The sequence below is a fragment of the Callithrix jacchus genome, chromosome 17 (assembly GCF_049354715.1).
Source record: "Callithrix jacchus isolate 240 chromosome 17, calJac240_pri, whole genome shotgun sequence".
Taxonomy (NCBI): domain Eukaryota; kingdom Metazoa; phylum Chordata; class Mammalia; order Primates; family Cebidae; genus Callithrix; species Callithrix jacchus.
This window is the reverse complement of record NC_133518.1, coordinates 65,448,911-65,470,830: the sequence shown is the minus strand read 5'-3', so window position 1 is coordinate 65,470,830 and position 21,920 is coordinate 65,448,911. Positions and strand designations below refer to the sequence as shown.

General features: G+C 38.8%; 1 protein-coding gene and 1 long non-coding RNA gene across 22 annotated transcripts in view; one reads left to right on the top strand and one right to left on the bottom strand.

Moving 5' to 3' along the window:
• Positions 1 to 21,920, top strand: part of NEK10 (NIMA related kinase 10) — a 260,598-nt gene that overhangs the window by 179,565 nt on the left and 59,113 nt on the right. For 17 of the 20 annotated variants that reach the window (XM_078354426.1, XM_078354423.1, XM_054247045.2 and 14 more), the window contains 5 exons: positions 6,271 to 6,454; positions 6,550 to 6,636; positions 9,894 to 9,948; positions 18,652 to 18,689; positions 18,789 to 18,929. In XM_078354426.1, the coding sequence (XP_078210552.1) occupies positions 6,271 to 6,454; positions 6,550 to 6,636; positions 9,894 to 9,948; positions 18,652 to 18,689; positions 18,789 to 18,929 (505 nt within the window). The remainder of the gene's footprint in view (positions 1 to 6,270; positions 6,455 to 6,549; positions 6,637 to 9,893; positions 9,949 to 18,651; positions 18,690 to 18,788; positions 18,930 to 21,920) is intronic. The other 3 variants (XM_008983932.4, XM_078354428.1, XM_054247046.2) reach the window with 1 other exon arrangement.
• On the bottom strand, positions 3,722 to 16,003 carry LOC118148857 (uncharacterized). Of its 2 annotated transcripts, none has more exons than XR_004735882.3 (3): positions 15,899 to 16,003; positions 15,699 to 15,796; positions 3,722 to 3,856 (listed from the first exon to the last, which is right to left on the bottom strand). It is a non-coding gene; the product is annotated as an uncharacterized LOC118148857 (long non-coding RNA). The 2 variants fall into 2 exon arrangements; XR_004735881.3 differs by lacking the exon at positions 3,722 to 3,856 and adding an exon at positions 9,908 to 10,041.

Sequence of the window (21,920 nt, the reverse complement as noted above, 5' to 3'; positions counted from 1 at the left end):
GGAACAGCAAGGAGGCCTGTGTGTCCAGAGTGCAGTGAAGTAGGGAGAGGCAGTTAGAGACGCAGGTGCCATGGTCCCTGGCATGGACTTGTGTGATGTGAGCTCTGGTACCGCTAGGCTTTAAAATGCTATTGCTGGCTGCTGGGTAGAAATAGACCATTGTGAGCCAAGAGTGGAATCAGGGAAATTGGTTAAGAAGAGATTGCAGTAGGCCAAGCAAAAGACAATGGTGACTCTTTTTCTTGACTTTTAATTCTTTCTCTACTGGCAATTAATCAGTTTGGAATTTTGACAACATGGGCAAAATGTGCAGTTTTACAAGAACTAGATCTTTCCTTATGTAACTCTGTGTTAAAAATGAAACAGTCAATGAGGTTCTAATTTGTGAGGTTCATTCCTGTTGATAACCACTCATGTTGAATTCCACATTCTTTAATGCCTTAACCATTGGTAGATTTCAGTAGCATTTTTTTGGTTTTTGAGAAACACATTTCTTAAAACTTGCTCACTTGATTATTCTCTTTACATTGTTTCTTTTCTTTTCTTTTCTTTCTTTCTTCTTTCTTTCTTTCTTCTTTCTCTCCTCCTCCTTCTCCTTCTCCTTCTCCTTCTCCTTCTTCTTCTTCTTTTTTTTTTTTTGAGATAGAGTCTCACTCTGTCACCCAGAATGGAGTGCAGTGGTGTGATCTCGGCTTATTGCAACCTTTACCTCCCAGGTTCAAGCAATTCTCCTGCCTCAACCTCCTGAATAGCTGGGATCACAGGCACCCACCACCATGCCTGGCTAATTTTTATATTTTTAGTAGAGATGGGGTTTCACCATTTGTCCAGGCTGGTTTCAAACTCTTGACCTCAAATGATCCACCCGATTTGGCCTCCCAAAGTGCTGGGATTACAGGCATGAGCTACCATGCCAGGTGCTTCCTTCCCTCCCTCTCTCCCTCCCTCCCTTCCTTCTTTCTTTCCTTCCTTCCTTCCCTCCCTCCCTCTCTCTCTTCTTTCTATCCCTCCCTCCCTCCCTCTCTTCCTTCCTTCTTCCTTTCTTCTTTCCTTTTTCTTGAGACAGAGTCTTGCTCTATTGCCCAGGCTGGATTACAGCAGTGCGATCTTGAGTCAATGCAATCTCTGCCTCCCAGGTTAAAGCAATTCTTGTGCCTCAGCCTCCCGAGTAGCTGGGATTACAGGTTCCTGCCACCATGTCTGGCTAATTTTTGTATTTTTATTAGAGACAAGGTTCTACCTTGTTGGCCAGGCTGGTCTCAAACTCCTGACCTCAAGTGATCTGCCTGCCTCAATCTCCTGAAGTGCTAGGATTACAGGTGTGAAGCACTATGCCCGGCCCCTATTGTTTCTTTTAAATGTTAAATAGAATGACCTAATTCTGGCCTCATTTGAAATGCTTTTGAATATATTAGTGTATACAGTTAGTACTATTGGCATGTTAGTCTGCAGTCTGGGAAAAACATGGTAGTCAGTGCTGTGATGACGTGTATTCAACAATGATAATTTCAGATTACAACATTGTTTTTCTTCTCTTCTTTATTAGTAGTATTCCTTCTAGAAAACCTGTATTTGAGTTAAAAGAGATAGCAAATCCATTCATTTCTGATACAGTAGTAGATTAGTTATGGGATAACAGTGAAACATTTTCAATCATAATAAATTTGATACTGGATTTTTAGATTAAACTGTAATGACCAATTTATTTCCTAATCTATTTAATTTAATCACAGTTCATTAATATGTTATAATGCTTTAAAAAAGTTCTAATTAAGGTAGTATCATAATAATGAGATCATAACTATATCATGACAGTAAAATTTTTAGCTTTGTGTAAATATTTTTGTTAAGTTCAAAATAAAAAAGATCCAACCTAAAGAGAATGTTTTTCTTTATTATATAATCCATGTAAATTACTTGTTTTTAAGGTCCCAAAACAGCTTTTCTGGTTTAAATTTATCTATTGCTCTCCTAACTACATGTGGTGAATGAGGGAAGGGAAATTCTTCAGGATTCCCTGACGAAAATAGACGATATTATCATCCAAACCATTTTGGGAGATCTGGACACAGTGGTGTGCCTCTTTAGTTCCAGCTACTCAGAAGACCAAGGCAGGATGACTTCTTAAGACCAGGAGATTGAGACCAGCCTGGGCAACAGAGTGAGCCCCTGTCTCTAAAGAAACAAACAAAAGCTAACTTTCAGGATAAAAGACTGAAAATTTCCATCTACCACTGGATTGAGAGTAGGGACCAGGCTCCAGGCTTATTTCATCAGCCCACCTCTCTGATGTGGCAAAGCCAAGTCTTCCATATCCTATCTCACCACTAAAGTGAGCAGTTCACTTAACTATGGTCTAGTCCACAAGGGCCCTTAATCATCTGACCACACTGGCTGATTTTTAAAGATATACCTTAAAATTCAGGGACTAAGTTTTTAGGGACTAATAGTATGCAGTCAATGGCCTGTCTCCTATTTCAAATTTTCTTTGTGCAATCATCCATGAAAAACATAGAATGCAGTTTGCTACTGATTAAAGATCACTTCAGCTGGATGAATTCCAAGCACCTGGTAGCACTAAATTGATATATTTAAGGGAACAGTTTATTAACAAAACAAATGGAATAAACTGGGTAAAAATATACCTAATAGAATATGAGTATTTCAGAACACAAAGACATAGTGCATTTTTTAGAATTCTAAAGTCAAACATATATAGGATATAGCTGGTGTTGTACTTTATTTATTTCTTGATTTTCCTTTTCTCCTTATAAAACTAACATTCTGGCAGTTTTAGAAATTGCACTGGTTTAATAAATAGATGCTCTTAATTCTTTTCTTACTGTGGCAGTTAATTTGGGTAATGTCAGTCTGTTACTATTGGAATTGCTATTCAACTGAAATGTATTATGATCTGCTGCACACATAAAAATATTACATTATAATGCGCAAAACTGAGCTAAACATAATTGTGCCTATACTAGCGTGGTGACAGGAGGCGTCTTCTATAATGGTAGTGATTTCCATATCAGTGATAATTTTATTGTCTGATTTGCATTGTATTTTCCTTGCTGCCATATTGATATCCAGAATGTGTCTATCCATTCCTAGGATAGATGCATGCAGATGCCAAAAAAAATCTAGTTAACTCCCTCTCCTACTCCTTGAAAAAATCTTAGTAATTAGAAAGGAAAAAAGATGATAGCAGCCAAATTCTGTCCCCAAAAGCTTTATCTTTTTTTCCCCTAAATCCCTTTAATAGGTTAATGTACTTGCTGAATGTGTCTTCTGAGAACAACTTAATGGCTCAACTGTTTATCGAGCCTTTGTTATGTGTAAGGCATTGTGCAAAGCACTGAAGGATTTAAAAGGGACTAAAATGCCCCCAGTTCTTCAAGGAACAGTTTTATAAAGTTGGCTACTCCAATACTCACAGTGAAAAGCTCCAGAAATCACAGTAGGGAAAATGTGTGGCTTATGATTTATGGTAAGGTCAAAAATTATAGCAACATTTTTGAAGCAAAAACTGCTGCAAGAGATTGCTATAAACAGGTAAATTTTAAACCAATACAAACTATCCAATCTATATTATCATACTTTCTATGCATATAGAGTCTGAACAAGCACCTCTCTCAGATTATAAATTCCCCTTTATCTGCAAACAGTCAATTACCTGCAGATGAAGTTTTGACAGTTACGAATGACTATTTGATTTTTGACCCAACTGGTTCTTGGGTTTTGGTTTCAAGTCCAGCCTTCTTAAGTCTCGAATTGCCTTTTTCAATGGGGACTCCAGCTTCTCCCAACTCTTTATTTGTTCAAAGAAAAATGTTTCTCTCTGATGTTTTATCCATGCCTGTTCTCAAGAGAAACAAAGCCTTTGCTAAAGTTTTGCTAGTTTTAGAGATATTCAAATTCCAGCATCTTAATTGTAACAACAGAATAAAAAGTTTTCTCAATTCAAAAAGTCTCCTTCATCTTTTTTTAACCTTGGTAACATTGACACATCTTGGGTGTAAAGTCCTTAAAAGGTTGCAGATACCAGTTATGGTCTTTAGGACAGGGTAGAAGATGATTTACTTTGAATAAAAAGGTCATGAGAAGGAAAAGGCCCTGAATTGGGTTTTTATTTCTATGTAAGTTTCTAATGATTTCAGTTGAGGACAGTTAGAGGAAGAAGGGTTCTGTGGTTTGGGACAGAGAAAGGAGGCAGGCATAGAAGTTGAGTTGGTTTTGCAATAAAGTTTTGGGCCTCAGAAGCAGTTCCTGGATTTGGTATCAGGGGTAGGGTGTGGGCGGAGCTGAGGCTGGCCTTAGAACCCCATACTAGCCTTAGGCAGTGGACAAATTTCTGAGGAGCACATATCTTTTGCCAGAGAGTGGCTGAAGCATTTCCCATCTCAGGTTGTAAATTAGCCAACCAGGGTGAACCTCATAAGCAGAAATTAACAACTCAAGAGTCATAAAACAGCCTTTGAACATTGAATATACTAATTATGGAAAAATCAAAGTTAAAATACTCCTTCACCTGCAAATTAGCTTCAACAAAGAAAGGAGCTTGATGAAACTTTGAAGAATCACTGAAAAGAATCTCAGGGAAAAGAAAGAATAAACAGCAATTAATCAGACAGTTTGCAATGCACAAATGTTTTTTATATTTTTAAATCTTCTCATCCTACTTAACAGAACATAAACATATGAAAGCTTTCAGGGGTTTACTTCTGACTCTAGTTAACCATAAGATCTTAAGTTTTCTTCATCTGCAAATTCTATTATTTTGGAGTTTTTAGACACTTGCACATTGAAGCTGTAAAATTAAAAAAAAAAAACACATAAATCGGAAATAAATAAGTCTGTCTCTCAAATGGGCATCATCGGAGCTTTTTAGTCAAGAAGTGCTAGGTAATTTGCGACCAAATCATCTTGGGCACAATTCATAGAGGGAGTTCTTTCCCCTTCAATAAATGTGCCTCTTTTTTTCTTCTTACACTCTCCACCTGTTACCCCTTCCTCCCTCATGGCCTTTCTTTGTCGTTTTGTCTACCTGATCTGTAGCTTTGCTTTGTCAGCCCTGTTTAGCCCCACAGTCTAAGAAGGCTCTTCACACTTGCTGCAAATGGTCCCACACAATGAACATCTGAGGTTTTGAGAATTGCTTGGGTAAAGAAACAAGTGGTACTGTTTTACTGAATCATAGTCATTCCTTCTACACTGTCTTTTTCTTAGAAAAATGACAGCTGGCTGGGTGGGGTGGCTCACGCCTATAATCCCAGCACTTTGGGAGGCCAAGTCGAGTGGATCACCTGAGGTCGGGAGTTTGAGACCAGCCTGACCAACGTGGAGAAACCCTGTCTCTACTAAAAATATAAAATTAGCCAGGTGTGGTTGTATATCCCTGTAATCCCAGTTACTCAGGAGCTGAGGCAGGAAAATCCCTTAAACCAGGGAGGCAGAAGTTGCGGTGAGCTGAGATCCTGCCATTGTACTCCAGCCTCGGCAACAAAAGTGAAACCCCATCTCAACACAAAAAGAAAAAGGAAAATGAAAACTTCCAGCACTACTGGCATTAATTAATTAATTTTTGTTAATGCTTCAGACATAATTTTTTCATTTCTAATACTACTATTTAGGAAAATATGGAATTACACAATCAGATTGATGACTTTATAGTCCTATCGTAATGGAAATACATCCATCCATTTTGGAGGATTCTGGAGGACCCCGTGGCTAGTTCTGCAGAGAGTGTTCAAGCCAGGCAGTAGCGTAGAGTCCTAAGTGGTTTGTAAGTTCTGTTCTCTGTAGCTCTTCTTTTAGAAGATCTCGCCTCTCACTCTCCATGGCCTGGCTTTGTTTGCTACTAATTTTCCTGAGTTTTGAAGAGAATAAGCCTTACGTATTCACTATGGTACTGAGAGGATTGGATAGCAAATATTTTTGTAGAAACTTAAAGGAGAGAAATTTCTCCTAAATTGATATAGTCTATTTCTTGGAAGTACAATTTTTTTCCACTGGGTTGTATGGGCCTTTTCTACTGAGCGCTCTTGCCCCCTCCATCTGTTTTCACCTAATGTAGCTCGTAGACCTGCATCTTTTTGTATTTATGGACTGAATAGATTCCATAACAGGTGCATAGTTGGAACTACTGTTGCTACTTCTGCATAAAACATTTATATTGTTAGCTGAAGCATTTAATATATGTTCTGACAAGCTTTAGGTCCTATAGAAGGAAGGATGGAGAAAGGCTATTAAAACCTGAATTTCTCTTTCCAGGAGACCTTTGAAAAGGCAAGCTTGAGTAGCAGCAGCAGTGGGGCAGCCAGCCTGAAAAGTGAACTTTCAGAAAGCGCAGATCTGCCCCCGGAAGGCTTCCAGGCCTCCAATGGTAAAGATGAAGACAGGGCCTGTGATGAAATCCTGTCAGATGATAACTTCAACCTGGAAAATACTGAGAAAGGTACTGCTAGTGGAAGTGCGTCAGCATGAATGCATTCTGGACTCTTTCCCGTTTCAAGACTCATTTGCTTTTTTATTGTTTTTATTAATGCGCAGATATATATTCAGAGCTAGATGATGAATTGGACATTTCGGATAACTCCAGCAGCTCCAGTTCAAGCCCTCTGAAAGAATCTACATTCAGTAAGCTTTCTTTTATCAGTTTGCCATTTGTGGGATTCTGGAAGACAGTGGTTTGGAAATCATACTTGAGTCAAGCAAATATCACCATATACATAACCCAGTTTTTCAGGTGCAATGCTGATTAGAACAGATGTGTCTGTCTCTCTGACAGAGCCCAAAGGTTAGCCAGCACATCGGTTTTATATTTTCTCAACTGTCAAATGAATAGTTTTGTTATTTCTACCAGCAAATGCAGGTTCTAGCTAGAGAGTCAGGATATCTAACTTGGAGACAGCCGATAACCACAGGAGTAGTGAACATGGCCTTTGATGAGCCTGCTGGTTAGATGAATTTTAAGCCTATAGAAGAAATTAATCTTGATGTAGACTAATTTCTGTACAGTTTTATTTACGTTAATCTAAAGGGATGTGTTACATTTAAAACAATAAAAAATACTGGGATATGGGAAAGAAAAGGAAAAGGTATATTTAGATAAAATATAAAGATTATAAAGAGAGATAGAATCAGATGCACTCAACAAACCTGAAACTTAAAGAGAAGTTAAAATAGAAAATAAGAAGAACTTTTTTTTAAAAAAAAGAGTAAGTTGATAAAATATTAAAAACTGTAGATAGAAATATTCTGAAATAAATTAGGTGAAAATAATTCTCTCTCCTCAGTGACTATACTATGAAAATCTCATAAAAGAACATTTAAAATAGCCTCTCTAAGGATCAAAGTAGAGCCCTAAGGATTTAACTACATTCTTTGTCCTTTCCAAACTTAATTGGTCCATCAAAACGATGACTAGATGTTCCAGATTTTCTGGGGCAACCCCAGTTTTCAATATTCTGTCCTATTTTCTCTGTAAATCCCTGCCTTCTAGGTGTATTAATTTGTGATTAGGAAAACATGAAGATCATACAGGAAAAAATATTTATGCATGTAAACATATACAACAACTCCAGAAGAAGTTCATTACTAAGTTCAGTGTTCTATATACCTGGCAGCAATGGTGGGAGGGTTAGTGGGGAGGCAAGAAAGAGATGCTTGGCCCTTAAATTGCATGTGGTAACTTGGTGAGGCTGGTTATGACATTTCATTGCATGACATTTTATTGTGTTTTCTTGGATATTAGTAACAGGGTTGTTTTTGTTTGTTGAGCACATTTGCTTTTTAAACAAACCTGACAAATAAATAACAATTTGTCACTATTTTAGCTCATGCTATCCTAATCAAAGACAGTTTTTACAGTGTGTACTGTTATATCGAACCGAGCATAGAAAGTCAACACCAGAACAAAAGTATGCCAAATTGCAGGGTTTATTGCTGGTGACCACGGAGGACTCACATCTCTCCAACCCGTGGCCCCGAAAGCAGAGAGACAAGACCTTTTTATACCTGCAAAAACCACCTTGGGAGTGGGGGTGGAGATGGGAATGAAAGCTGTCAATCACCTCCCAGGCTAAAAAACGAGGGTGAGGGGGGCTCCGGACATTCCAAGGGCCAGGGGACTATTTGACATTCTGATTGTCATTTAAGGGGTTCACAGATGCTAAGATTAGCATTCGTTTACACATCGTCTGGGTAGGGGTGGGATCCACAGGTTTTTATTTACTTGGCGCCAGGATGGACTTATCTGGGAGTGCTTACTCTCGTAAACAAAGGCCAGCAATTCTGGCAGTTACAGATAGGAGAAGGTATGCAGCTTTACCTTTGTGTAAAGTAAATTAGCAGTTTACAGAAACCAAGGTTAGCAGTCCTTATGAGGAGAATGGAAACAGCTTTGTTCTTTTATAAAACGGCATCGTACAGGTTCTAACTCTAGGCCAGCTATATCACATACAATTGCTCAGGTAACAGAAATTCAGCGTCATTTTTGGTTTTTGTTGTTGTTGGCTCTGAGTAAAGCCATGTTTGTTTCTTGAACGTTGTTTGACTGCTTTCATGCTACAATGGCAGCAGAATTCAGGTGTGACAGACATACTGTGGCACGCAAAGCCCAGAGTATTTCCTGCCTGCCCTTTACAGAGAAATGTGTGACCTTAGAACAATATGAGAGTGTTTATAGACAAAGCCATTCATGGAAGATGTATGTTCTTTATTATTTTGAATGTTTAAAACAATTATTTAAAAAATTATACATATTTATGGATGCATGTGATATTTTGATACATGCATACAATGTGTACTCATCAAATCAGGTAATTCAGATATCAATCACCTCAAATAGTTATCTTTGTGTTTGAAACATCTCAAATCTCTTCTTATAGCTATTTTTGTTTTTTTTTTTTTGAGATGGAGTTTCCCTCTTGTTACCCAGGCTGGAGTGCAATGGCGCGATCTCAGCTCACCGCAACCTCCGCCTCCTGGGTTCAGGCAATTCTCCTGCCTCAGCCTCCCGAGTAGCTGGGATTACAGGCATGCGCCACCATGCCCAGCTAATTTTTTGTATTTTTAGTAGAGACGGGGTTTCACCATGTTGACCAGGATGGTCTTGATCTCTTGACCTTGTGATCCACCCACCTCGGCCTCCCAAAGTGCTGGGATTACAGGTGTGAGCCACCACATCCGGCCTCTTATAGCTATTTTAAAATATTCAATAAATTATCGTTTACTCTAGTCACCCTAATATACTATTGAACACTACAACTCACTCCTTTTACCTGATTTTTTCTTTGTACTCATTAACCCAGCTTCTCTTCATCATTCCCTCCCAGCCTCTGGTAACCATCACTCTACTCTCTGTCTCCATGAGGTCAACTTTTTTAGCTCCCACATATGAGTGAGAATATTAGATATTTGTCTTTCTGTGCTTGGCTTATTTCATTTAACATTTAACATTCATGTTGCTGTAAATAGTTAGATTTTATTCTTTTTTATGGCTGAAAACACTCCATTGTGTATATATGACACATTTTCTTTATCCATTCTTCTGCTGATCGGTACTTAGTTTGATTCTGTATCTTGGCTAAAGTGAGCAGTGCTGTAATAAACACGAGAGTGAATATATCTTTTTGATACACTAACTTTCTTTCTTTTGGGTATATACCAGTATTGGGGTTGCTGGATCCTATGAAAGTTCTATTTTTAGTTTTTGAAGAGAACCTTCATACTATTTTCCATAATGGCTACACTAATTTACAGTCCCACCAACAGTGTATGAAGCCCCTTTACTCTGTACCTTCACTAGCATTTGTTGTGCAGCATTGCTTTACTAAAAAATAAAAGATTTGAAGAGGAAATAATGTAAAGTTATTTTTATTTTCTTGTTTCAGGCATTTTAAAGAGAAGTTTCAGTGCTTCAGGAGGAGAAAGACAATCCCAAACACGGTAGGTACCAGTTGAGCTCCTAGAAATATTTTTTGATTTTGCAGAGCTCAGTTGTTGATGGCTGAATTGAAACCTGAGAGCCCGAAGTTACCCCTGTGGAAACAGAAGTTACAGCTTACTTGCCCAAGTAGCATACTGAAAAAGGTGCTGATCTTAGACCTGGGTCTTAGTCTAACTCTGCCTTTTTCTAGCTTTTTGACCTTGAGCGAGTCAGTTAATCTCTCTGAGCCCAAGAGTGGGTCAGCGGAGTAGGGCAGTTGTGCTCCATGAGGTCATCTGGAGCCCTGGTCTTACATCTCGTTCTTCTATACCCCCAGAGTATAGATTTCATCTTCTTGGCCAATATGGCTTGTGAGACCACATCCTACATCCACTCCAGCAAGAAGAAGAAAGGGAATGTAGAGACACACCCCTTCCTTTTAAGGCTATGACCCAGATGTTATGCTCATAACTTCTGCTCACATACCATTGGCCATAACTTCCTCATGTAACCACAGCTGGCTGCAAGGGAGGGTGGAACGTGTTTGAGAGATTGTATGTTAAAAGCAAAGCAAAATTGTTATTTTGGGACGGCTCGCTGTGTCAGTGACAATTGTCTCTTAGAGCAAGGACTGCAACAAAACTATTAGATTGAACCTTCTGCAAATTCTCCTGACCTTCACGAGAGCCCCTTCACTGGCACCACATGAAATTAGATGGAGCAGAAACTTGATTGCAATGTTCCAGAGGCAGGGATGGGAGGCATTTAAAAAGTTGAGAAATGAGCTTGGAGAGTCAGCTGGCATGGACTGTTTGATAGAAAAGGACCTCCTAGAATCAGGATGAACTCAGGGCATTTGGGACTGAAGAAGGAGAATAGACCAATGGAGCAGAGAGATTAGAGAGGAAAAGAGGTAACTGACAGTATACAGTTGCAGCATAGATCAGAGTTGGAGGAGTGGACCTGGAAAAGATGAGTGGCATCTTTTTGTCTGGAGAAAGAGAGGTGAAGATAAAATTAAGCTAGAGAAATGGAAAGGGAGATAAGGGAAGAATATACTTTATGATTCTGTATATTATTATTATTATTGAGACGGAATGTCTAGGCTGGAGTGCAATGATGCGATCTCTGCTGACTCCACCTCTGCCTTCCAGGTTCAAGCAATTCTCCTGTCCCAGCCTCAAGAGTAGCTGAGATTACAGGTGCCTGCCACCATGCCCAACTAGCTTTTGTATTTTTAGGAGAGATGGGGTTTCACCATGTTGACCAGGCTGCTCTCAAACTCCTGACCTCATGTGATCTGCCCACCTCTGCCTCCCAAAATGCTGGGATTACAGGCATGTGCCATTGCGCCAGCTGGTTTCTGTATATTAGATGATGTCCTAGGCCACAGCTGAGAGGACTGTCTAGATTTGAGGAGTATATTCAGCCAGGAGCAGCCGATGTTGAGATGAGAACTGAGCAGAGAATGGCAGAAGGACTGCCAGACTACTATGAGGCTGGGGCACCTGTTGAGGTTGGGCCACATGTAAGTGGTGATGCCAGGCAGGGGCTTCAGAGCTGTGGGATGACCCCCCCTCAGGAAGTGGCAGCATCCATGTGACAAAAGGCTAAGGCTGCATGTGCTGTACCAGGCAGGGCTTTTTGGATACAAGCAAAAGAGCCTGACTCTAGCTACTTACGTGACAGGAGGCTCTTTTAGAAGGCGTTGTGGGGCTTGTGTAATTTAGACCCCAAAGGATCAAGCTTGGGAAGGCATAGGAGCCACTTCAGTCCCTGAAGCCTATAAAGGAGACATTTTTGGGAGGTTTATAATGGTATAAATGAACTCCCAGCTTGTTTATTCCATTCTCGTGTCACCTTTCTTAGGATTCAAAATCCTGAGAGAGCCAGATTGACCTGGCTTGGATCAGGTCTCTGTTTACTGCCTTGAGGAGAGCTGAGATCCACTGGTCTATCAGGGGTCCTTGCTGAAGGGAGCAGGTGTTAGTGCTGTGCAGCCTCAATGGAACCACCTGGGTCTACCTCTGGGTTTGAGGGTGCTGGGAATCGCATAATGTAAATGAAGTTTAGAATGAAGAACCTGCTTAGCAAATTCGTGAGGGATTCAGTTAGGTGACAAAGAAAGGTTCCTATAGAAAAATCATTTTTTTGTTTAGTCAAAGATAGTATCACTGATACGTTTATCATCTTCTAATTAAGGTCAGGAGGAGTTAAGGTGCCTTTTAATTTCCTTTTTTCCAGTGTTTCTGGAATAAAAACCCAAGGAGAACCTATCAATCAGGGCATATGATCTATCAGAAAGGTATTTGAGAAAAGCATGTAAGACCTCATGGCTTTCTTTAGTGGGCCAAAGTGCATAGCAGTCATGGTCCGAAGTAATAGGGAGGCGTGGGAAAGAAAAATAGTCCCAAATGTCGAAGAGAACCACAGTGGGTGTTTGTGGGTACTGGAGGTCTGAGTTAGAATATCTGCCAAGGAGCTTTAGAGTTTGCTGCTATTCAACGTTCCCACTCACTGACTTTCCACCACTATCAAAGGAAGTATTTTAGTTCAAAAGTAGATTATGATATGTGCTGAACTCCCCAATTAAGTGAATTTTACGTAAAAATAAAAATTTCTAATCGGATGAATTTAGGGATCTTGGCCCTGTCAAAAATAATTCTACACTTTTTTTGGAAGGATCCATGGCAAATTGTCTAAGTTGCACAAATTCGGTTGATGTCTACCTCTTCAAAAACAAAAAAAACCGATATGCTCTGTATTTTTTAAAGCTTGAGATGGTTTTTAAAAAGCTAGTCATTAACTACTTTAGAACGAGTTGAGTAAGCTAGAATCAGCAGAAAGGCAGAGTTTAATCTGAAGATCATTGAAACAGGATATAGAACGAACTTTAACCTGAGGTTATGACCAAGTCACCAGATGGATATGAAAAGTGGCCCATACAGTGAGGTTGATGTTTTGGAAAGTATGTTCCAAGGTGAACAGGACCTGACCCAAAACGGCATTTGCAGAATTGTGCCATGAAATGTGGTAATACAGTGTGACATGCCACCAGGGAACAAAGGTTTGCTTAAAACAAGCTCTCTTCCCTCAAGGAACTCACAGTAAAATGGAAAGACAAGGGCAGACTTCAGAAGAAAATAAATGATAAAAGACAGCCTTTGATTTATGCCAACTAAGAGGAGAGAAAATTAATAACTTTTGACTTCCTCCCAGGTAATCCCTGGGGCTTCTCTGAATTAAAAAGAGACAATACCAAAATGTATTTATAATTCTTTAAAGGGCATTAAATAAAGCTAAAGTTATTTGCAGTCTCATTTGTTTAGGATTTTCCTGGGTTTCTTCATTTATTAATATGAAGTGTGAACCCATCCTGTAAAATATTTAGAAACTAAATAAAAACTTTGAATATAAAAGAAGATAGCAAAGCTATATAGCAGAATAAAAATAAATTGAAAATCAAGCCTGTAGGTGTTTTTTTTTTTTTTTTTTTGCCTATTCTGTGCCATGTGTAAAATGGTATAACAATTACAAGGAGACCCTACCCTGGGCAGCTCTCCCTTTGGGGACCCTTGCTGGGTCTTTTAAAGGCAGTTGGTCCAAATGAGACAAAGCCACAGGGAAGTACATGACTGTTCTGAGCACAGCCTCCAAAGTGTAGAAGTCAGACATGGCTCTGGCTAAAGGTTGAGAGGACCAAGAGAAGGCTTAAGCATGAATTCTTAACTTTGGTCAGGTATCAGGAGCCAGATTCAAACCAATTGCGTCCTGAAGAACTAATATGACTCCCTAATAACTTAAGATACAATTTCGGGCAAATGAGCCAGATAAATGCATAAAACATGAGCAAGTGGAACTAGGAGGGTTAGCCCCTGCCTCCTCAGAGACGTTTTGAAGTCTCAGGGCTGGAGAATAGTATTAGAACTGGAAGGCATCCTGGGAATCCAAGCCATCATCAGTTGATAAAACATTTTGTGAGGAATATAGTTAATGGCAAGATCAAGAGAGGAACAGGCTCCAATTTCTTTGAAATTTCCAACTTCGATCATTTTAAATTTGATATAAAATCTTTTATATCCATTACTATTTGCTAGGAAAGCATTAAGAATGAGCTTGACTTTTATCAGTTTTTATGTGGGTTTCATAGGCTGACATAGTAGATACACATTGAAAGTTCTAATCTAGCAAGTCATAGCATTTTATTTCAACTAATCAATAAAATACTCTGTATAGTGGAACTTGATAATGCTCACAGGGGCTTTAGCTGCTTTATAACATATACTCAGGTCCTAGTAAACTTTAGTCATTGTTTTATGACCATCTTACGAACCTTCATTCATTTGTTTAATTAATGCATATTTATGGCTGTGTGCCAGGCATGTGCCAACCTATGCCTAATTCATCTTTGCATTCTCCAGGACACAGTGTATTGCACATACATACCAGCCTATAGATACTTGTTAATTAATAGTTGAATGACTGTTATCTTAGTGCAAATTCATTGTCTCATTACCAAGAACTGAAATCTTGCCTACTGACAGCCTTTGCCATAGCCACAGCTGAATGCACATTTTTTTTAAAGGATCCTGTTGCTCAGGCAACAAGATTTCTCCATGTCTGGCTTGCCTCCTGTTGCCAAGGCAACAGGGTATAGTTGGCAGGCTGGTTTGAACATTGGATGTTTGTGGTATCAGAGATGCCTGTGGTTCACACCTTTTTTGATACATCAGTGTATGCATGAATGTATTTGACAGTGTGCTTCTAAGTCTTTTTTTTTTTAGACAGAGTTTTGTTGTTTTGCCCAGGCTGCAGTGCAGTGGCATCATCTCAGCTCATTGCAACCTCCACCCGCTGGGTTCAAGCGATTCTCCTGCCCCAACCTCCCTAGTAACTGGGATTGCAAGTGCCTACCACCATATCCAGCTAATTTTTGTATTTTTAGTAGAGACACGGTTTCACCATGTTGGCAAGGCTGTTCTCAAACTCTCAACTTCAGGTGATCCACCCACCTGGGTCTCCCAAAGTGCTAGGATTACAGGCATGAGCCACTGTGACCGGCCTCTAAGTCTTTATATGTAAAGATGATTGTGGATGCTTGTGATCATTCAGCATTATACTTGTGACTGGAAAGACCTTGTGTATTTTCAGGACCTGTGGATTTTGCCTCCTAAAACCAGAACTCTTCTTATTTTTAGTTGTAGCTCTTCTCCTTCCATCTTTTTCATAATCTGTATCTGGTTTTACTTTGGTTGAATAAATACTGCATGATTACTTTTTGCTAGAATCAACCTGGCCTATCTGCCAGGGTCACAGCAGTCTTAAAAACCAACCAACCAACCAACCAACCAACAAAAAAACCATTGTCAATAAGACCACTTTGTTTCTTCTCTGTGATAGTTCTGTACTTCCCTGGCTAATTGCTTATTTGTTTCTAGCTGTTATTGGAGTATCAGGGGATAGCCACAGGAGCATTACACTACTTTATTGTCATATGCCAACTCTATCAACGTTTTAGGTAAATAGGAGAACTCAAAGCTACATAATGTTGCTTATTCATACAGGCCATATTTGTGAATGTCACTGCCTGAAAGAGACCTTCAGCTATAAAATCCTCATTCGCTCACATGGTGTGATTGCAGTAGTTTCCGATTGCATTACCTTACTATTATAAGCCAAGCCTCTCATTTCATAAGGTTTAATTATTTTTATCAATATCAAATAGTGCTGATACTTTTCACAATTGAATTGAATTATGGAATACACTTACAATGCATGTGAAAATGTTTTCTTTGTTGAGATACGTATTTCAAGGAATTCTTATGAGAGATGAAATTCTAGGGCTTCATCTTCTTGGTCAGGACTCCACTGCAAAATAATTATCCAAATAATTCACCTTGCTCTTGACTTAATTCAGTGAAAAGTCTATTTAAAAAATTACAAAGCTAATGCCTGCATTATCCTCTTTACCTGTTAGTGGTTTTGGGTGGAAGTTGTAGGCTAACATTCATTTTCAGCACTTGAGTTTCTCTTTTGCCTGATGAGGTCACGCTGGGTCTGAATGAATTCCAGATGAGGTCACACTGGGTCTGAAGAGAGCTGGCAGTGAATGGCCTTTTAGAATTCTTTCAACCTTCCGTTTTTCTGAAATTCTTCCATCAGCTTGAAGTGCTGTTGGTCAATGCCCATTTCAAAATTTTCAGAGGACACAAACTGTAATATGTCTCTTCACCAGAAACTATTTCTGGAATGTTCTCTGTGTGAAACCACTTTAGCATATTTTCCAGCTTGACATACGATGGGAACATCACCCTCAGTAGCCATAATACTCTACTGGGCATAAACATTCAATGTGGTTCAATCTAGAGGCAGACTTCCCCCAGGCTCTGCATAATTTCAACCATTTGTCCATCTGTGAAACCAACAATTGCATAGTTAAAAGCTGTCACTTCCGGTCACAATGAGTCTGTTCTATTTTGAAATTTCAGATGACTGTATTTTCTTGTGGTTAATGATATAATTTTCAGAGAAATTGACATTTCTTTTTCCTGCTATCTCTATGCACTCTTGTAAGTTCCAAGACCATGGAAACTACTTATTTTCACCATCTCATCTCCAGTGTCTAGCACGGTGGCTACACATTGTGGGCACTTACTAAATATTTCTTGAATGAATGAATGTATAATGGTTCTTTTTAAAGATTCCCTAAAGTTTATGAAAGAGGAATTTGAAATTTTATAAAGCAACAGCAAAGGAGGCAGCAGCTCAGCATTGTCAGGGTGTTCTATGTCACATATCCTCCAGCACACACTATGCATAACATTTGTTAATACCTAAAAATGTTTGAAACGTTAGATTCTTCAGGACACCTAGAATAGTCATCTTGCAAACTCAGCATGTGAGTGATTATCAGCTTTTCAAGAACATGCATAACCTGTTGGATGCAAGTTTCACACAAGTTGCATTTTTATTCAGTTTTTAAGAGAGTGGGATTCAGGAGGTATTGCAGGTTTAGCAGCTACATGGCAAGAATGTAATATGTGTATGAAGACAATAACCAACACCTAAGGAAGGGCCTGGACCACATTGGGAAATATGGAGGCCACCAGGCACATGTGACTCTCGAGCAGCTGAAATGTGGCCAGTGCAACTGAGGGACTAAATTTTTAATTTCATTTAATATTAATTAAAATGTAAAATTATAAGATATCTCAATTTTTATATGTTGAAATAATATTTTGGATATTTTTTATAAAATAAAATAGATTGAGTTCACTTTATTCTTTTTACTTTTTAAAAAATGTGGGTACTGGCAAACTTAAAGTTATGTTTGATGCTTACCATCGGTTTCTATTAGACAGTGCTGGCCTCATCTAGAAGGCTAAGGGGCAAAGGTATTTGGAAAGCATTTGCTGGGGTATGGCATTTGTGCAGGCATATGAGGAGCTGGAACAGATGCTCTGCTCCTTAGCTCAGCCCTGAGGCTGCTTGCCTACACATGGGCACTGCTGTGATCATGCCTCTTTTTAAACTTTCTGAGGGCAGAATCAGTTTCATTTCTTTTTTAAAACATGCTCCTTATCCTAGGGTCAGGGAAAGTATATAAACTGTTAAAGGCTGGCAGGTTCCATTTAATTTTCAAGGCTCTGGAAGCTTGTGCTCAGAGTGGAACAGAATATATTACGGGATCAGGAGAGTGCTAGCCTGGTGAAGGTCAAGAGGGAATGGGAAGGAATAGGGAAGAAACTCATAGGTGGAGGCAAAGATTTTGGTATTATTCTAGTGCTTAAGTTGGGTGGTAGGTAAATGAGTGCTAATTTTGTTAATGCTTAGTAACTCAGGTAGGTGTTGCATGCATGTATCAAAAATTCTATGATTAAAATGAAAGGGTTGGGGCAAGAGAATTATCAGTCGTGTTTACTTATATTTGAATTCCTGTATTTATTCCTAATTAGGAAATACCTATCATGTGCCTTATACATAGTAGTAGATGCTTGATATATTTTGTTGGATCGCATTAAATTTAAGAATGATTTTTATAACTTGTCAGGGCACAGATGTTTCTTATTTCACTCCAGAAAACTATTTTTTTTAAATGGCTTTAGGTTACAGTGGAAAAAGCAAGGCTGAAGATGATTGACAGATATCCCTGGTGGGGTCTAAAGCTATGTCCTCAAAGTAGAAGACACTGAGATCAACTTGTAAAATAATCAAATAACCTAGAATTTTGAGGCAAGGCAAACAAAGGATACTGATAACACTGGCCACTTTAAGAAAAATAATTATTTTCAATGCAAAAAGCATTTTATAGGAAGAGGCATAGGAGTTTTTTTTTTGTGTGTGTGTTTTTAATAAAGCAGGAACAAATCATAGAAAATACTTTGTATAATATTTAAAATCTTTTATCTTTTTAATGCATAATCTGTATTTGAGTTTAAGTGTAACAGGAAAATTATTCAGGATCCTAAGATTTAGGCCTTTAGTCCTACTTAGAGCCTAAAAAACAGCTGTGGTGGGATGGTTCTGCCATTCGCCAGTAGGATGTCAACTGCACTATGTGTTGCAATATATTTATTTGCTTGTTAATTAAACTCTTGAGAGCATCTTGAGGGAAAATAGTCTTTGTTTATATTTATAATGTAGACCAAAGCAAGATGTAGGCTTTTAGTTCGTCAAATCCAAGTTGAACAAGTCATTGTAATGGCCTGTAATTCTGTTCTCAGGGACTTCACCAGAGGAACAGGATCAAGAGCAAGACCAGGTAACTTAGTGTTGGTAGCAATAAAATCAAACTCAACTCTCTAAAATTCAACGTGATTTATGTTACAGTTTTATATCTTTCCCCCTTTTATTTCTTCAGCTTTGCTGCCTCTTGACCTGCTTCTGAAAGTGCCACCCCTCATGCTCAGGGCCCACGTTAAGGAACTAGAGGCCGAGTTAGTGAGAGGGTGGCAGTCCCATAGCCTTCCTGCTGTGATTCTTCAGAATCTCAAAGATCATGGTAGTACTTACTAGATCACATTAACTTTAAACACACGATGGACAAATGCAGAATTATAGTTGGGCCTGAAATGTCTGAACAATGCTTGTGTGGTAGTTTTAATACGAAGAGCAGAAGAATTCTGCTCTGTTTGTTTGCCATTATTAGTCTGCCAAGTTGATGATAACAAAATGCCTTCTGTGTTCACTTGTTGGTTGAGATATTATGGGCTGTTTTTTCCAAAATTTGCATTTCTGTCATGGTGGGAATGTGACGCAGTTGACTTATTGATGCTTCAAGTACATACCTACAAACAAAAAATAGTAACCATGTTTTACGTCGGTATTTCTGTAAACTCTACACCTACATGATACATGTAGAGTGAAGAGAAAGTCGTATTTTTTTCTATCTCCTCTACTCCGACACAAATAATTGTTTTTTATTTATTTATGTTTCTTTTTTATTTCTGAGACAGAGTCTCGCTCTGCCACCCAAGCTGGAGTGCAGTGGCACAATTTCGGCTCACTGCAACCTCCACCTCCCAGGTTCAAGTGATTCTCCTGCCTCAGCCTCCCATGTAGCTGGGATTACAGGTATATACCACCATGCCCAGCTAATTTTGGAATTTTCAGTAGAGATGGCATTTACCATGTTGGCCAAGGTGATCTCGAACTCCTGACCTCAGGTGATCCATCTGCGTTTAAAACATTATTAGGAAATATTGTTTCCCTAATAACTGAAAAATAGATCCTTAAACATAAAAGTTTCTAATAAGCATTTGGGAAAAATGTGTTAATTAATGTTTCTAACTTTTGTTAAAGAGGACCAAAGTCTATTGGTAACATTAAAATTATTAGCTAAACCCAGACAATTCAGAAAAAGTTTAATGATTATGCTTTTATTATACATGTAAGTGTACAACTCTTGAGCGTAGCTTTCTACTTTACTGTTGGTTAATTTTTGATTCACATTATTTTGTAGAGCTAATGTGTATAGTGAATATTGGCAAACTGATTTAGTGTAATATTAGCCCATGTCTCCACATTTATTAAATTTGCTTTGGAAGAGTTATTGACAGTTTGGGGTCATTACACCATCAGCATAGATGCCAAAAATGATGGTTTTATTATTAAGATGCCTGAAACTATCATGTTGGACATGCTCTGCTCCTGTTATTTTGGCAAAGGTAAGTTCAAAATGTAATCATGAAATTAAAATAATTGTTATTAATTGATTTTATAACAGCAAGAATGGAACACAGATACATATCTAAGAAATTAATAGTTCTGTCATAACCCATGTTAGAAATTCTTTTTCCTAAACAGTATGTTGACTTAGTTCAGTGCCAGACTTGATTTTATGTCAGTGACACTGATCAGATCTCTGGACCTTTAAACCAACTATTTACATTATGGCCCAGTTTACATTACATTTCTTTCTTATCCCTGCAGTTTGCTATACTAATTCTTTAAAATCTGCTGGTTCATATATTCCTAAAACTTGTATCAGAATACACTAAAGCATTTATTTATTTACTTATTTTTGAGACAGAGTCTTGCTATGTCACCCAGGCTTGAGTGCAGTGGTGCAATCTCAGCTTACTGAAGCCTTCACCTCCTGGGTTCAAGCGATTCACCTGTTTCAGCGGTCCAAGTAGCTGGGATTACAGGTGTCCACCACCATGCCTGGTTAATTTTTCTATTTTTAGTACAGATGGGGTTTTGCCATGTTGGCCAGACTGGTCTGGAACTCCTGACCTCAAGTGATTCATCTGCCTGGGCCTCCCAAAGTGCTGGAATTACAGGTGTGAGCCACCACTCCTGGCCATTTTAAGTGTTACCAGTGAGTGCTAAATTTTATTCATAAAAGGAGTGGTTAGATTTTACTAATGATGTAGAACACATTAATTCACAAGGGAGCGTTTGGATTACCCACTGAGAGTTATTCTACTTTACATGTCAGAAAATGAGACCTTTATTTTTCTCAACCTTAATACGAAGGGTTTTTTCCGTTAATTATAAAAGTCATACCTCTTAAGTGTTGCAAATAAAATTGGATCATTGGTTGTTTTATCAAACTGTAAACAACTGGTGCCAGTGCCATTCACTTAGGTTACCTTATCTGCAAATCATGCTCAATCCAGTTATTACCTTGGTATCTCTGTCTTAATTAAAAGTATAAAGAGGTGTCATTAATCCAGTATTCCAACAATAAAGTGGGAAGTTTGGACCAAGGTGTCATGAGACATTGTTGGTCCTGTCAGTAGTGAGTTATACCTTAAGTATTTGTTATGAAATATAGGTAAAGCGGCCGGGCACGGTGGCTCACGCCTGTAATCCCAGCACTTTGGGAGGCCGAGGTGGGTGGATCACGAGGTCAAGAGATGAAGACCATCCTGGTCAACATGGTGAAACCCCATCTCTACTAAAAGTACAAAAAATTAGCTGGGCACAGTGGCACGTGCCTGTAGTCCCAGCTACGCAGGAGGCTGAGGCAGGAGAATTGCCTGAACCTAGGAGGCGGAGGTAGTGGTGAGCCGAGATCGCGCCATTGTACTCCAGCCTGGGTAACATGAGCGAAACTCTGTCTCCAAAAAAAAGAAAAATAGGTAAAGCACTTAAATTTGTGAATGATTTATTTTTATTTTTTAAAATAAGCTGATTATATTAGTGTATTTTTGTTTACTTATTTGGTTTTGCTTTCTTTGATAGAAAGGAACATGTTGGAAGTTATGCGTAACCAAAATCTACAGCCCTGTATTGGCTAAATGTACTGGAAAAAATAGCAGAAAGGGGAGAATTTTGTCAAAATCAGGGCATTCCCTCAGGAGTATATCCAGTATGTGACCATTATTTCCATGTACTATGGCAGAATACAGGGTTAGAGCCATTATTTTAGAGTGCCAAGTGGCTGTATTAATTATAATATGATCTTGCCTTTGTGGTACTCCTAGAAAATGAACTTCTAGGTTCTTACCTGTGGTAATAGCAGCAGTACCTCCAAACTCCTCTA